Source organism: Temnothorax curvispinosus, unplaced genomic scaffold, assembly GCF_003070985.1.
Source record: "Temnothorax curvispinosus isolate PA1 unplaced genomic scaffold, ASM307098v1 QBEX01015790.1, whole genome shotgun sequence".
Taxonomy (NCBI): domain Eukaryota; kingdom Metazoa; phylum Arthropoda; class Insecta; order Hymenoptera; family Formicidae; genus Temnothorax; species Temnothorax curvispinosus.
Window position 1 is genome coordinate 539 of NW_020225570.1, and position 18,464 is coordinate 19,002.

Sequence of the window (18,464 nt, forward strand, 5' to 3'; positions counted from 1 at the left end):
AAGTAGGAAGAGGAAATGTTCGTAGATACGATCAAATTTGTGAGAGAAATTAGATTAAAACAGATCTACATATTGAGGAAGACATAGCAGATTTGAGCAATGTTTAAGCTTTTAACATGTCTGATGCATAAGAATGGATATCGTGAATCATGGATATCTATGTGAAGTGAGAATAAATATCTGTATGAAGTCTTTATTGTAGATATCTGTCGCTCTCTTAATACGTAATAATAATAAATGTTATATACATGTAGAGGAGCAAAAGCCATAGCGGTGTAAGTCAAATTTTTTAAAATATTGACTCGTGTGCATAAATGCAATTTATATATTGTATAGATTGCATTTATGCACACGAGTCAATATTTAAAAAATTTGACTTACACCACTATGCCTTTTACCCCTTTATATATTAGGCTAATGTATTGGTAAATACGCGATTTATCTCGTATTCATTGAAAGCTAAAAACAAAATTTCAGCAGAAACGAAGCAAAATTGCCTACGGGAAGCTCCAATATATCTTTTTTTTTTTCATTTAGTAAGAAGTTATTTATTATAAAGATTGATGGAGAAATCTTTTACACTAATCTAATATGTATAATTTAACTACATGTAAAAAGAAATTATAGCATTAGTTAACAACAGCCTAATTGAAAATAATCTTGTTAATTCAATAATTATTAGTATTAATGAAATAAATATGTCATGCTTTTGTTTTAACAAAATGTTATTTGTTTCATTAATGATGTTATTGAATTAATAAAATTATTTTTAATTAGACTGCTGTTAGATAATGCAGTATCATTTTTTTTGTAATAAAGGAATAGGAATCTTCAATCTGGGAATAAAAATTGCGGCTTTATTTAATTAATTTTATTCACATCATAATTAAGTAAAAGCAGATATTGTATAAAATATAAATAGAAAATGTACATATTATCTCTTATATGTTTATTCAATATCACACATTCGTACGTATATATACGTAACAATTTGCGACAATCATGCATAGTTCAACATTCACGCGAGAACATTTCTTCCTCTTGTATTATTAATATTTTGCTATATTATTTTTCTTTGAATATTGTATTGTAGAAAATAATCTAGGTATATAAATAATGATCTTCAGACTTATTCAATGCTTATAAAAACGTTAAAAAGTGTTTCGATGTCAATTAATTAGTAGCAATGTCTTGACTGAGTTTACCATATAAATTTGGCAATTACGCTTATTTAATAATATGATACAGTCAGTCGTCTCAGCGACTTAAATTGTATCTAATAAGATAAAATCGTAAATTAGGTACTGTCACATATTCACATCTTCATTCACATCAATAATACTGAAGCGCTTAAGTGGATGCTTCTCCAACGTATTATTTATTTAGTTCTTTCAGTGAAACGCTAGCTCTCCATGGAAACATGCGACGTCCCTAGTAATAAATTATATGTTTAACGACATTTACACTGTTGCAAAAATTACTAATCTACTATTTTTTAAATAAAATATGTGATAAATATATATGCGTGTATAGATAGCCCGTTTTAGTCTTTACAAACGAGTATTTATGTATATCTGAAAAACTATATTGAACTTAAATAATTAAATACATGCAAGTCAAATAGAAGAGAATAGCTCATAGGTGACAAAGTTAATAGAAACTTATATCGTCGGCTATATGTGGTAGCCTGCTTATAAGTAAAAAATAATAGTTTATATATACAAGTACGGATGCTCCATAAGCTTCTTCGCGTTGTAATTCTGTTCCAGTAATGCGTAAATCAATACCGGAAGCGACGTGAATATTAAGTTGAAACCCATTAGAAACATACCATCATAAAGTTCCTATAAAAATATATATTTCTATAAATCCTTTATCTATAAAATCTATATAAAATATATTGTAAAATATATTCTCTTTTGTACTTTCCATAAAAATAAGGATATATTTTTTTAGTTTAGGATATAACGTTGCCAAATTATTAGACAATGAAATTTATTTAAAAGATATGCAAGAATTAAAAAATAAATCTGTTAATTCGCGAGTTGAGATAAGAAAATCGTGAATGTACTTTAAAATGTTATTAAATCGAATGTACGATGCGAAGAAAAATAAATCACTTTATCTATGTATTGCGGGAATAAGATCGGAATTTTCGACATGCAATAGAGACATAGATAGTAATGTTATCGTTACCTGCGTGGAGAAACCATTGTGTATGCTGAACAGCACCTGCGGCGTTATGAACACCACGTTCTTGTAGAAGAAAAACTGCGTCTGGATGCCGATGCGCATGTAATACCAGTGTCCGTGCACTAGCAACGCTTTTCTCAGATACTTGAACTTCGTGAAGGCGAAGTCAGCGAATATCGACGCCTGACGGCCCTCTTTCCCCATTATTCCGATACCCACGTGCGGTTCCTGTATCATCGAGACATCATTACCACCGTCGGTCGCCGATGGCCGCGGTGTGCGGACGGTTCCGTGACGTTTTTATCAGATGCACAATCTGCAAAGATAAGCAGAGATAAGCTAATGACGTCTTCGCGTTTCTCTATATGCAGTGCAGCGTTTGGGAATCGGGGAAAGTTCAAACCTCGCTCTTTTGCAGGGGCGTTAGCCTACAACAGACAACCGCCTCGCAGATCATTCCGACGGATTTGAATAATTGTGGACAATTTAGTAACGTCGCCGCTATGCTCACACCGTCTATTATCAACCCGTACTGATGTACAGTTCCAGTTTTATTTTCCGTCTGTAAGAGATAGTTTACAGAAATATATTATAAACTAATATAGTATATTTTAAATAATATCACAAGCTTTCTTTGTTGAAAGAGATACTTTATCTTTCGGATAATTACGTTTGGATAATGTATTTTACGCTTTATCTTTAATTTCTCTTGGATATTATTTTTGCTATGTATATATAAATTTATATTAGAAAGCAAAAAAATAGCGGAATAATAATTTATACATTTATTTATTTATTTATTTATTACTTTGGTAAATTTTCATCTCGAATAAAAAGTACGACTTACTGCGCGAGAATTAATAGAGGTTGCCGAGAGTTAACGAGTTAACTAAAAAAAGGTATAAAATTTTGGACGTGCAAACTGAACTTACTCGAAACTTGTGAGAACTAGGAAACAGGTTTACACTGACGTTTGGTCCGTCATTCTTAGAACCTCGGTACCTTTCTTGAAATGGCCGCACAAGAAAGCGATGTTCTCCGCAGTTTCTGCCTTATCTCCAGTAAACATCAATATCTAAAAAGAAATATTTGCGATTGTCGTTTAAAGCTAATTTAATTAATCCATCAGAGCTGTAATTAATTTATCAGAACTGTCTCTAACACTCTGTGTTTCAAATTATATATTTATAGCTTTGATACATGGAGAGTATGGTATAAATCTCTAATAATATAAAACAAACTGAATAATATAGTACTAAAATAAAAGTAAGATAAGCGGAATCTTATCAGGGGACGCGCTACCGCGAATTCGACGTTTGCGTACGCGATCGAGCTGTTATTTTTACTTGATATTCCAGCAGATCCAGATGCATCATCAGCGAGCTGTTGACTCTCGTGACTTTTTTCAATCTGAACTTCTCACGGAACAGAGTGCGTCTGGGTTTGATCTCGGGACGTTGGCTTAGCGGTGCAATTTGCACTATGTGGCATAGCGATAGGCTTATCACGAAATGCCAAATTTCAGCCTAGAATTATCGATCTTTTAATAACAGTATTTTAATAACAAGCAGTAATTTAATAACAGACCAAAATTATTGCAAGTACAGTATTATTTGGCAAGCAGTACGTTAGCTATGGACGTTCATGATTTGTACTAATATACAACCATCATTGATTATTATTTCATTATTAATTACAATTAACGTTAATTATTATTAATAATTCAATATTCGTTAATAACTGCCGCCAAATATTCACACGATAATTAATGTAATTATTATTGCATGAAATGACATACAATGATCGGTATGATCTCTCATATTAATTGCAGCGCGCAAATTATTCTTTTGACTAAAATAATTAATATCGTAATTTATTTTAATAATCATTTCTTTTACTGATAATTTCTTTAATTATAATTAGTATTTTTTCTTCTTTTTTTACCTCCTTTGATGACAGTTTGACAGCCTCCTGCTCGTTTCCGCTTGATGGCAATGAGTACAGATTTCCGTCGCAATCCTTCTCCATATACACGTTGTCGTTGACCGAGCAGCGTCTGAACACCATCAGATTTTCAGTGAGCGTGCCGATCTTGTCGGTAAACAGAAATTCAACTTGGCCAAGCTCTTCGTTCAAGTCTGACGAATTGGCGAGCGCCGGCTGATTGTTGGTTTTGTCGTACATATTTAAGTCCCAGCCGAAGAAAAAAGAGCCAAGAAACTTTTGCAATTCTTTCGAAACGCACGTAAACTTTCAACGACGTTGTAGAATCTTTTTACGCGTACATTTATACAAGTATAGTACATTTTTACGAGTATTTACATCTTGTAAATATATAATACATGTTTTTACAAACGCGAGGTGTTTCAGAAGAAATAGACTAATTTAAATAATTTTAAATATAAACGTCGTAATGAATTAAGAAACGCCGCGGTACTCAAGTCACTTACTAATTCTAAATGGATAGCGCGTGTCGTGAAACATACAAATAAACATAAATACGCTTTGGCCGTTTTATCACGTGTAACCTTAATATTAAATGATCCGCTATAATCGACACCTACATTTAAGAACGCTCGACCAGGGCTCACCCTATCTCTCCCAATAATGAGTAAATTTTCCATTATTTCTTACGGACTTTTGCAGTTAAACTTATAACAAACTAAACATCTACGCAGGACTTTCCTGACCGCCGATCTACCCGCTATGATCCAATACTGTTCTCTAATCAAACCTAAAAGCGCTTCGGGGCCTGCATGCATATTTTTCAGATGTGTGTCTCTAATTATCAAGTCTGTCAATTGATCATTCGCAAGGATCACCGGAAACTTTTGACTATAGGATAGCGACGCGTTTCTCAAGCTGCCTAACTTAATCTGTCCTACGCATAAGAAGTTCTAAAACACTTCTCCGCCTAACAACACGTCGATCTCGCCTGACTCTCCAAATTGCCGATCGGATAATTTAATATTTTTTGGAATGTTTAGCGCGGAAACGTCCACCCGTCGCGTCGCGAGGGCGCATGTTCCGTTATACGGTCCATAACTAGAAATCGCAACTTAACTTTAAATTCGCTAACGGTGGAGTATATTGTGGTATTAACAGCTCCCATCGCGTCCGTCGTACCACAACCAACACCTGACAGTGAGACTTCGATTCTTTGCTCACTTTAACTGTGAAGCCGCTTACACAGGCCCCTGCGCATTATTATATTCCTTTGAGATCTCGCGTCTAGGAAAGCCCTGTATACATGCTCGCGGCCGAATCGATCATATTTTCACGGAGGCGGTCGCAAGCAACACCTGACTACTGCATTTTATCGTTGTTGACATTACGTTAGCTTGACAGGCTAAATTGTTACGATTCTCTTCGCCGATACGATTAGAAGTCGATCAGTCTCGTGTACTCGCTTCCACCTGCTTCGAGTCAGATGCGGTCGATGCTCCTTGCATCTTAACTATCGCTATGCAGCTACGTATTGTGTTTCTGTTTGCATCGCTTGCACCCGCCCGCCGTGCACCTATCCGCAGTATGATCTTTACGTAAGCAATTAATACATAAACGATGACGCCTAATTTTAGTCATTCTGTCCGATAATCCTTTAAATTTGCACAATTATAAATCTCATGACCATCGTGGCATATCATACAATCTCGTTCTTTAAACTGACTGGACATGAGCGCTCGCACTTTCTCCCCTTCGCGCGGAGGAGGATGGTAAACCTTTATTCGGCTGCAACGCCTTTAATACAATATCTGGATAAAAAATCAAAAAGCTCCTGTAGCGTGGGCGCCGCTACCGCAACCGTTTCTGTTTCCCATTCACGTTTAGTATGAACATCTACTCACGATATAACCATAACCGAATAATTATGCTATTCCAGCTTTTTATACTGGTTGGCCTAACATTTTCAAAACTCTAATATGCTTTTGCGTATCGTCAATCAACTTTCTTAGATGTATCGACGATTCTCGTACGATAGGACTTATTTCAAATAGCGTCTGAATATGTTTTTGTATTAAATTTTTTTATTTTTAAAGCGCTCCTTCAACAGAGTCCATGCAATTAAGGGGGAGCCTCATGTAAAACGCTGAAAACAAGGCAATTTTCTGGAATTTTCTTTAAAGAGACTTTAAAATGAAACTTATTAAAACTTGGGTAATGGTTTTAGCAACATTTGTAGATGTAAAAAATATTTTTTGATTGCAAAATTCTCTATTTATAAGTACCAACAAAGCCTACTCTCAAAGGCCGCGGTGCCGGACTTTTCACAATTGGCGTGCAGCATTGCGCCTGCAATTAATCACTGAATCAAAAATACAAAATTTTTTTACTTTTATTATAAGTCATTGTCGGTAAACCTATTTGTTCAGTAAAAAATACAAAATTGAAAAAATAACAGGACTTAGAAAAAAATTAAATTTTTACGGAAAAATTTTTGGCTTTAATTATGCAATAAAAGTTATTTAATTTGGTAGAATGACTGAACAAGTAGGTTTACATACAATAGTATTTAGTTATCTACATGCATGCCAAAGGGCATTCGATTGGTCGAATAGTTTATGAGTAATCTTGCACGCCAATTTGAAAAACATGGTTTTGAGAAAAATGCGTTTAAAGTTTCAAGTTCTCGGGGCGCGCTTTACTTGCGTAACGCTCAGGTATAAAATCGCCTATTTCAAGTTTGAGTTTTGCTCTAAAACTTTGGGAACATATTCTAGAGACATTACACTAATGATTTATGCAATAAAAATTTTTTCAATTTTTTTGACTGTTTACATGAGGCTCCCCCCTTAATTCTACTACAGTGCAATAATAACTGGTCTCGAATACATCACGCTTCTGGACTTGATTTTCGCTCGCGTCAGCGTCCTCTATTTTTTCTTGGATATTTTCGAATTTGTTTCACAAGTCATGTACTTTCTGTAACCTTGCTTGGCACTCTACAACATCAGGTAAATTCAAAAGCAAGGACGTTGCAAAATTGTAAACACGCGTGAGTTGACCCTTTATGGTCGCCCGCCTTCTTGACAACACAGCGACTTCCTCAGCCATATTCAAATCAATTTATAACGTTCGCGTATAATGTATAATATGCTACTTACAGTACTTCTTATATCTACTGTTGCTAAACATTACTTAAATAATTTTACCGTTATACTCTACTCGCAAATGCCATTCCGTTGGTACCTAGAGGACACTAAGAAACATCTGTGATTGATATTACAGGTTTCTAGCAGCAAGCATTTTAAAGTTAGGCCCGCGACAAAATTTTAGCAGTGTCACGAATAGCCCCGGTCTCCCTTAGTAAAAATCCCCTTTCAATGCTCGATTGTATATAATGGTGTTAGACTTTACCACTACTTGCATTTTGTAGGCGCAATTTTTGTCATGTATGTTTATGTGATCTACAAACCTTTCACTGCCACCTTGACCATCTACAAACTTAATATCACTATCACACAATCTGCCTTGCCTTTTCTACCTAAAAACCTATTTATTCCACTTATTCCAAAATAATTATCTCGAAAATAATCTTCAACTTGTTTTATATGCAATTTTACATCTATAGATTCTTTTTCTGGAGCAAATGATATAAGATTCAAAGTATTAACTCCATCTCCTCCATAGAAATATCCAGGAATAGCACTTCCTTGAAAAATGAATATATCGTTTTTATTGCTATTGTGATATTTTTTAGATCCATTATTCACTACAAAGATATTTGGATTATCTATAAATCCTTTTGCATAATCTTTACCTTCTCCTAAGTTAATTAGAGTATAACCTTCTGTTTTATTAATAGATAAATCAGTTAATTATGCCAATTGCATTTTTACATAAGTAAGATCCATAGTTTGGAGCAAATCTATAACCTCCTCGTGGTAAGCAGAATAACAGACCTCATCTTGGATTATCAGGCTTTGCTTTGCTTTGCTCTATTTTATATCAGTTTTTTTTATCGAGCAGTACCGTATTATCTAAATCTTCTCCAAACTTAGTTGTGCATTTTTGAGTATAGCGCGTAACTGTACATCTCGCAGAACACCAATTAAATCCACCACTACATATGCTCGTTTGATATGGCACTGTACGACAAGAGTCTATAACTGACTTACCAGTAGGAAAAACATACCTTTGAATATCACTATGTTGCTTTAAGTACTCAAGTCCTTGCTTTATTAATTGGTTACTGTTTACTAATTGGTTAAGCTGTTTTTCTTCTATTAACTCTTCTATATGCTTTTTAGGTTGCATACCGATAAATGCACGTAACCCTTCAATAAATCTTTCATTTCCTTTGAGATGAATAATCTGATTAATTTTATCAACTCTTTTCACTGCTACATAAATATCAGTGCCAACAAATACTAGAGCTCCAATTGTTGCTCCATTACGTCCAGTAACAGATGAGACTCCTTCAAACACCTTAAAAAGTTCAGCGATTTCTATGCCAATCTCTACGCTATCTACTCCCAGGTAAATACTATCTCCTACTATGCCAACCAGTGCTTCTTCAGTACCATTTTTAAATTACTTTATCTGGTTTATTAAATTTTATTAAATCATAGATAACAAAGGCTAAAGTTCCACGAGCAAGAAAACGGGAATGCTGCTTTTAAAGATCTGCCAAGTAGTTTCAGCAACCTTGGCAAATCCTTGATCACCGGCAATAAAATTCACATTAATTGCTACGCCTTGATAATTACCATTTAAAAAGTTAGCTAAAATATTTTTAGCCATCATGCCATGCATAGTCATACCGGAGATTTTTCCTACTCTATTTAGATGACCCATGACTTTTTGATTGCTAATTAGGTTATTAGCTAAACTTTGAGACTCACCTGTAACTCTGACCTTATCTACTAGTTGAATTAGCTGACTTTGGTTCACCTCTGGCAAACCTTTAATGTAAATTAATGAACTTTTCACTATCTATTTTAATTTTACTAAAGTCTCTTTTTTTACCTTTTTCAGCATTGAATTCATCCACATCCTCCCATGTGAATAAACATTCTCCAATTTTAGGTTTTTTTTCTTTTTATTATTTGGTAAGCATTCTTCAGCTGAATTTTTGACTGCAGACGTAATTGTGTAACCCCGTTTTAACATTAATATTTATATCCTTTACTTTCAATAAGGTTTCAACAATATTTTTGTGGCCATTTTGTGCTGCAATGTATTTGCGTTGTTATGCAAGTCTTGAGCGTCGTCTACAATACACGGAGTAAGCGTGGAGTAAGGAGTAAGAGTAGGCAGGTGTAAGCATTGTCTGTTGCGTCCTGATTGGCCGAGCGTAAGTGTAAGAGTGTAAAAGTAGGAGTAAGAAATAAAATTAATTTATTTCGCTTACGCCCTTACGTCAGCTCTCTTAAATAAAAAATAGCCCTCTTACGCCTACTCTTACTCCTTACTTCACGCTTACTTCGTGCATTGTTGTTTAAGATTAAAAGTTCCGATCTATATCGGAGTCGAAAAAATAAAATAAGTTTTTATCGCCGTGACTTTCGACGTAACGACTTTTAGGGCCAAAGCACATATGACAGTCGTAGTCGTGGACGTAAGTAACGCACAAGCTTTGGCGTATCCTGATCTGTCAGGTCGGGGACTACGATATATCGTATATCGCTACGCCATGTTATGTGCTTTGACCCTTCCTGATAAAAAAAACAAAGCATTGCAGAGTGGATTCCATACTTTTGTCTTCGCGCGTTTGCTTTGTCTCACCTGTTTATAATTTGTCGACAACGAACCTCTCAGGGAATACTCTCGGTGACTCATGTGTCGAACCGACTCGTTCGAATTTGCGAGAAGCATCCCAGAGCTTAAAAGCATAGGCGTTCTTGGCAACGGGGCCAGTCGCCCTCTGCTATCCGTCTTCGTTATAAATATTTCAAGTTGAAGTAAATTGTCTTGTTCGTCAACAATACTACACTTTATTGACTGTCTAATTACAATTCGCGGTTCGTGCCTTCGCTTTGAAGTTAAATAATCCCGCCAAGCTGTCGCATCGATACGATCTGACTCCAAATTTTTTTTTATTTCAATCTTTAAATACGCGCTTTTAATCTCTTCAAACTTCTCGAGTGCTTTGTCATATTCACCTTGAGCAACTAAAATCTGAATTATAAGGAACTTTCCTGTGAGTGTACGTGGATGATTTGGAATTAACTTTTCTCTTTCTTTATCAACTTCATTCGCAATTTCTAAAGCCTGATTGTAGTTCTCTTGTTTATACAATAAGAAAGCAAAATTATTATAACTAGTCAAAGTGTCTGGGTGATTTGGCCTTTTTTTTTTCTCATAAACCTCTTTATAATATAATTTGAGTGCCTCCTCATATTTACCCATTTTTAACACTGCAGCTATGTTACTCTTCGTATTTAAAGTACTTTCATGATCAGACTCTAATACCTCTTCCGTTCGTTTGAAAGAATAAGGATTCTGGTACATTATCTCGATATTCTCAATAAAACAAACCAATTTCTTTCTCTGCATAATGCTTTTTTTGAATACTGCGAAAACTAAATTGTGCTCTATTTTATCGTCAGAATAGATTTCATTTTTCTTAACTAGATTATATTGGCAGGGATATATTTCTAATGCTTCATCATGTCTACCCTGCGCGTTCCGTATTACCCCTATATTAGGATCATCAAGAAATTCATTTTTTTTTAGTTTAATGATATCTAATTTCTCTTGTAGTTTTCGATAAATTTCTGCTGAATCTTCATATTTACCTTGAGTATACAATACAGACGCTATTATGTTCATCGTTGATAGAACAGAAAAATGATTATCACCTAATATTTTTTTTAATAATTCTAATGCATTGCTCCCAAACGTGTGAGCTTCTTGATACCTTAGGGTAGCATTTAGTTCGCTAACAATTAATACAGGTAAACTACTAAATTTCCTCACTAATTTTTCATGTTTATTTGCATAGCTCCAAACAGATATAGCATGATCTACATTGCTTAGGCGAAGATTATGGGAAAATTGATCAATTTGACTATTACCATCTTGAAATAATTTCAGTGCTTCTCCTAAAATCTCTTTTTCTTTATTTTGCCGGTTTAATTTTATACGTGTCACTTGCTGTACCAACCTATGAATGTTTAATACTCCTTGTTCTAGGTTAGCCATAGAATACTGATCAAGCAATTCAACAGCATTACGCAGTGCTTTTTTATTACTTATTAATTTTGAAAAAATACATTCTATTGGAATTTTATCAGGTGCAAAATAAGCCATAATATTTAATATTTCTAAAGCTTGCTTTCCACATAGTTCTTCTTTTATTTTATCAATTGTAATTGTCCAAGTTGTAAGCACTGTTTTGGCATAACGATCTTCATCTCCTTCTTGTAAAAAAGTTTTTAACTCAAGTAGATTATCTGCTTCTATCTTATATCTTGTAATTGTAAATACGTCTGTATCCCATTTTTTTAATGTGTTATTTTCTTTTTTAATATATGCCACTGCTTGTTTTAGAGCTAAAGGAAAATATTGTAATTCCTCTGCTAATCTTTTAACTTCATTCTTTTCTAATTCAACTACACCCTCCAGCGCCTTTTTGATAAATGTTATAGCTTCTTCTTCAGTAAATACATCTAACGGTAATGATTTTATTTCCCCCCATTCCTGATTACGTGAAGTAATAAGAACATATGGCTTATTAGGACCCGAAGGCAAAAATTTATTTATACCTTCATCTCCTTCTCTATAAGTTTTATACTTTTCAGCATTATCAAAAACAAAAAGAGCCTTTCTCTTAGCAAAAAATTTATATACTTTCTCAACAATAGGCTTTATGTCCTTTTCCTCTCCATCTATATTTTTGGTATTAATCTTTAACTTATCTTGAGCTAGATTACGAAAAGATTCAGCAAGAGTCCCATAGCTTTCAGCGTTTATCCAAATAAAGTTATCATCGTAATCTTTACTATGTTCACTAATGTATTTTCTGGCCAATTCACTCTTACCTACACCACCAAGACCAGTTACAGAAGTCATCTGTGATATTACTACTTCACCTCGATTCTGTAATGCTTTATGTAACTCATCTAATTTCTCAATTCTTCCAGTAAATAAAGTTACAGGCTCTTTTACACCAAACCAAATAGGAATCCCTCTTCTTGCCTCTTCAAAAAACTTTTTTCCTTCTTCATAAGAAAGAAATCTATCTCTTTCTTTACCTTGCAACCAATTTAACATTGTCATAAAGAACTTGTTGTATATATTCTCTGTTGTAATCAAGTCTAAGCCGAGTTCATTGCCTATCTCATCTTTAATAATCTCGCCAAGCTCATCTTCGTTAGGTTGATCTACTGCAAACACAAGATGGTTTAAATAATCTTCTACATCATCATTACAAATTGCATTATTTGGCCAATTTTTATCTTCTCCTTTTCCAAAATTTTTGGATAAATTTAAACCAACTTCCTTATCATCAATTATTTTATCTTTATTAGTAATTGCTTTATTAATATTTTTTAGCGTTAATTTTTCTTTTGATTTTTTCTTAATTTCTTCTGTAAAAGCCTTTCTAAATTTGTTTGCATCCTCAGATATACGTTCTATAAATTTATTATGAAATTGTTTGGTTTGAATATTGATCACCTCTTCTGCTAATGCAAGGTGATAAGGTTCAAAAATGTCATCATTATGATTTATAGAACTGTTTTTTAAGACACACTCAGCTAGCCTTGTTGCTAATCCAGTTAAATTTTCATTATTTGGCCAATTTTTTTTACCTTCTCCTTCTCCAAATTTTGGGGATAAATCTAAACCAACTTGCTTATCATCAATTATTTTTTCTTTATCAGTAATTGCTTTATTAATATTTTCTAGCGTTAATTTTCCTTCTGATTGTCTCTTAATTTCTTCTATAAAAGCCTCTCTAAATTTGTTTGCATCCTCAGATATACCTATAAATTTAACATGAAATTGTTTGGTTTGAATATTGATCACCTCTTTTGCTAATGCAAGGTGATAAGATTTAAAAATGTCATTCCCATGTTGTATAAAACTGTTTTTTAAGAAACATTCAGCTAGCCTTCTTGCTAATTTAGTTAAACTACAATTTTGTAATTTTAGTTTTAATAACGAAGTGACATCTTCATTGAATCTATAGCGCATAGGTTGTTTTTTATCACTTTTTACGTCTAAAATATCATCTTCACCTTCTATCTTCTCAACTCTAATATGTGCCTTTTCTAACTGTTTAAAATCAAAATTAATATTAGTACAAATAGTAACATCTTTAATTGAACCATCTTTAAATAACTTTTCTTTTTTGGAATCTTGATAAGAGAAGAAGTACTTTGTTAAACTATAATCACCATCACTTTCTGTTAATAAACTGTCTGCCGTAATCTTTTCTTTAGATTCATCTAATTTATGTTTGGCTTGTAAGAAACGATATTCTTTTCTGCCATCTTTAGTGTATTCAAAAACTAAATCGTCAAACTTTTTGGCTTCTTTTATTTCTGTACTTAAGCGAAAAGAATACTCGTGAGAGACACCGCGATGTAAAAATAGCATTAATAACTTTAACTGATACATATTACCATGAAGTCCATGGTCTCTTTCCTTTCTCAGTGTGTTTTGACTATCTACGTTAGTGTTCTTGTTTCTATATTGGGATTGTTCTTGTTGTCTTGCTGTAATAGATACTGGGTGACCTGAAGGTTGTTGACCTCCTTTATATTCAAATTGCTTGTTTAGTGGTTTTTTATGCTGCTGTGGTTTTGAATCTAATGGTGTTTCTAAGATTTGAATGATGGTTTGCCTGTTAAGACGGTTAGCAATATCCAGTGGACTTTTATCTCTATTATTTTTTATATCATTTTTTGCTCCATTCTTTACAAGTGATTCAATGACTTTCAATTCTTTTTTACGAACAGCAATATGCAAAGGTGTATCATTATTTTTGTCTTGAAAATTGATATTTGGTTTCGGTTTCTTTTCAAAAAGCTTCTTGATCTTTGTTAGCTTTTCTTCTTCTGAATCACTACTCTTTATAGTATAAATTAGTTCTTCTTCAGGCGTTAGCTCATCATCATAATCAGAAAAATCAGAAGATCGTTGTTCATGATGTTCAATCTCTTGTACACGAAGTACTGGTTCAAAATGTGCTGTACCTCGGTTTACTATGTGTATAGTATTTTCTTCATTATAATTTATTTTATTTACAGATTTAGAACCTTCGCTATCTATGATTTGATCTGTACGTACCTCTTCTCCATTTACAATATGCTTTTCAATAACATGTAGCTTTAGTCTATTTGTAGGTGTACTATATTTTTCACAAAGTATTCTACCTTCAACTTCAGGATCACCCCATCTATTGTTATTTAGAATATTTTCTATATAAGAATCTGTAGTTTCCTCACGCACCACACCAGTATTATCATGACTGTTAGCAATAGCATTTATGAACCAATCTAGTGGATTGTTTTGTGCAAACTTTTGACAATCTATCCGCAGTTGTTCAACAGTAACTTTTATTCCTAATTGTTGTTCTAGTCCTTGTCTAAACGAATCAAAGAAACAGTTTCCATCTGCAATTGCTTGTCCTACCTTAAAATTATCTGGTAACTCTAACAATAAGTTATAATCTGAACGTTTAAAGCTAGGCCCACTATCAAGTTGCTGCTGTAAATCTTGCTCCTGGCTATATTGAGAAGATTTTTTAATTTGTCCTATACGCTGTTCTTCCTCCAGTGGCTTAACGACTTGTGAATTAACCCCTTCTTTTTTTAGATTTGATGCTTTATACGAATCCGGTAATAGTTTTTGTATATTTTCAAAATTTTTATGTTTTTGGAATGACGAAAAACGACGTTCGGGGGAAAGTCGACACCACGCCGTTTTATCGGCTCCTAATAACAAACGATGCATGTCATACAGTCATATGGCTCATGACAAATGTGTGCGCACGTCCGATTTTGAATTTACTTGCATAAATTGTTTTTCAGACACGAGTTTAGATGAAAATAATTAAAAGTTCAACAATTTTTGTTCTCATTATTTCTAATGAATGTTTGACTTAATTCCGAATTTTTGTACTTTCTGTAAGATATTCTTTGCTTCTGTCTGACGAAATCATGACGGCTCAGCTTCCCGATAGAAATGAAACATATAATATAACTCGTATCTTTATTCGTATATCTATAACGGCATTTTTACTTGAAATTTCAGTGCCTCGCGACAATAATACTTTCGTCCGACACTATAATACTTACATATATCCGCACTCGCTCACACATCCGTTCACTCACACATCTCGCTCGTTATTATTCACGCAGAAGATAGCCGTCAATATATGAAATGGCACAGAGCATGGAATGGCAAACGGATACGCTTATCTAGCGCTCGAATTATTACAATCTAAGAGTGCACGTGCCGGTTACGATTCAAAGTTACATTATAGACAGTAAGGTACTCATCTTTGCTCGTAATATAATATATTGTGCTTCCCTCGTTGGCTCTCTCGCCTGTTCCGAGGGCCCTCGCTTCCTTCTCCTTGAGTCGCCGATATATGCCAGGCGAGCCGTATCAAAGTTTGTAGTCCATTCGGTCATCGTATCAAGATCCGTATCTAGTTCGATCGCCAATCGAAGAAATTCAAGGGTAGCTGCCTCGGCCTTTCAGAGATGTATTTAGCTCGGAGTCCCCAGAACGAAAGAGGACCTTAAATAAATGTTAAAATTAATATTGCGGTAATCTTAATATAATATTGCAATAAAGTTGATATAGTACGTTTAAATTTTTATCTCAAAAACAGAAAAGAATAGAAAAACCTTAGCGCAATGTTATTTGCAACGTTATGGCACTCCTATTTCAACATTACTGAAATTTCGTAATCGTGGTCAAAGTATGTTCATAATGATGTTCTATACAACATTAAGAACTACATATAACAATATTACAAGTTCTGAAATATTGTTGCAATAACATTGTATTAATAATCTTTATGCAACACGTGCATGGAAAGTGCCCCATTACGCACGCTACGCGTGCGTGATAGACCAGTTTCCAGGCACTTGCAACATAAAATAGGGAGTGTAAGTCGTGTGTAAAGATGAAAATTCCCGGGTGCGGTTACCGCTACGATACTTGTTACACAAATAACTATTTGCTTACTGGGATATTATGCGCGCATCATGCGTGAAACAGAATAATATATCCGTAGACTTGTGAGACTATTATAGCACGTATAGGCAGACATAAATAACATTTTAGGCAGATTATTTATGGGCTTAACTCAAAATTTTTTTGAACTGTGATATATACATTATATGTATGTATAGTGATATATATATATTATATGTATCAATAAATAATAAAATATAGATATACACTCAAAACAATGTTTTGCAAGTGTAGTTAGAATTATAGGTGGCACAATAAAAATGTATCGCTGTTTTTTGTATCTGTTAGAATATTGTTTGCCACATATAGAATTTATAGCAGCAACTTTCTAATATCTTCTGGAAAATTTAGATCCCATTACCAAATGTTTATCACTGCATTGGATAAATATGAGTTTCGATACTATAGCTAGAACGATCTTTGTGAGAAATATAGCTGCCGATTATAACTGCAGCAGCGAGATAATACAACAATATATTCGTGGCCAATTTCTTCACCGTCGAATAACTCTATCCTTCGGTTAACCTCACTCTTCATCTTTTTCTAAGGGGACAGTCAGAAAGAGATGAAGAGTGAGGTTAATCGAAGGATAGAGTTATCCAACGGTGAAGAAATTGGCCCTAAAATCAGTCTTGGGCGTGGATCGGAGGCTCGCCGTTATCCACCGTTATCGTCGTCATCGTCATCGTCTCCGCCACCCGGTCGTCGAGTTCTCCCTCGAACGAAAGCTGTGTTCCGATATTCACTGCAATGCACTGCCAGTACTGAAAATCTATAGTACACGTGACGTAAACTATAGCTTTTCAGTACTGGCAGTGAATATTCGTTCGAGGGAAAACTCGACGACCGGGTGGCGGAGACGACGACGATGACGACGAAAACGGTGGATAACCTACGCTGCTCACTGCGCGCGAACACTGAACATGACTGAACCTGTAACAGTCTTGCATCATGCACGTGAAACAGTTGAGCGCGAGAGATTCTTAAAAAGAGCTAGACGGATTGGATGCATTATACAAACTGTTGGTGTGAGGATCATATATTCATTTTTCTCGCTTGCCGCTAATATTTTCTGTGTACCATAGTCAAACTTTCTAACAGGTCTGATTGTGCTTAACATGGATAGGCGCTACAGAAAAACTGTCTTTCTACATTTCACTAACAGTTCAGATATAAATTCTGTCTCTGTCATTTAGATTGATTAAGTGTAAGACATACGCGATATCACAGATTGGCTAATCATTTATTTACCTCAGTTAATTTTTTGCACCCAGAAAATTTTTACTGTACTTGCAAGACCATTTTTTTCAGTGTATACGCGTATACGTGTTTACTTTTTTTAAGCTTAATTTAAACCTTTCGACGAATGACTTGTTCGCATTCACGGATTTTGGAAGGTGTCTGATCTAATGATCTACCGTTAAATATTTCAAGTCCGAGATGGTCTCAGATATGCGACGGACGATCGAAGCAAATCGGACAATCGTTTTATACGCACTCGCGATCACATCCACGTCTTACGTGTCGGCACGCTGATGTGGCACCACAGAACATTGTGTGGCACTGTCAGACCGTCAGCACCAGTTCGGTGAGTCAACGTTGACTCAGCCCCCACTACTTAAAAGTTAAAAATAGAGATATTGAATTGATCTTTGCGGCAGAATTAAGAGCTATTTATGAGCTTTCGAAGTGATATAGTTTCGATTTTCGAGCTCACCCCCTTAACCTCGAAACAACCCTTTAATTGATTCAACTCAAGAGAAAAATGTTGAGAAAAATTTAAATATATCGTATCGGATATATAATTCGTTGCGTGAACTCGAAGGGGGGTGGGGGTAAACTTTGTTTCGCGTGGAAAGTGTATGCGTGAACTATTTCCACATATATATTAGTCATTTATGCCTTCCAATACTCAAAATAGCTGCTATATTTTCCAACTTTTTTTTGTTAATAACTTTTAAACGGATAACGAGCGCGGGCTGAAACTTTCTAAAGGTCACTCAGGAGGGTGACCTTAACAACATACTAAAATATCAAGGTTATCCAAGGTGGTTTCCTCCATCTATACAATTACTATCTTTCTTTATTTAGTAAGAAGTTATTTAATAAAA

At 34.5% G+C, this 18,464-nt stretch overlaps 1 protein-coding gene and 1 pseudogene across 1 annotated transcript; both read right to left on the bottom strand.

Moving 5' to 3' along the window:
* Positions 1 to 876: 876 nt before the first annotated feature.
* Positions 877 to 17,854, bottom strand: LOC112466064 (annotated as a pseudogene).
* Positions 8,776 to 15,184, bottom strand: LOC112466062. Its single transcript, XM_025033946.1, has 2 exons — positions 9,876 to 15,184; positions 8,776 to 9,098 (listed from the first exon to the last, which is right to left on the bottom strand). Exons 1-2 carry the CDS (start codon positions 15,097 to 15,099, stop codon positions 8,776 to 8,778), a joined length of 5,547 nt encoding a protein of 1,848 aa, XP_024889714.1. The 5' UTR covers positions 15,100 to 15,184.
* Positions 17,855 to 18,464: the final 610 nt, after the last annotated feature.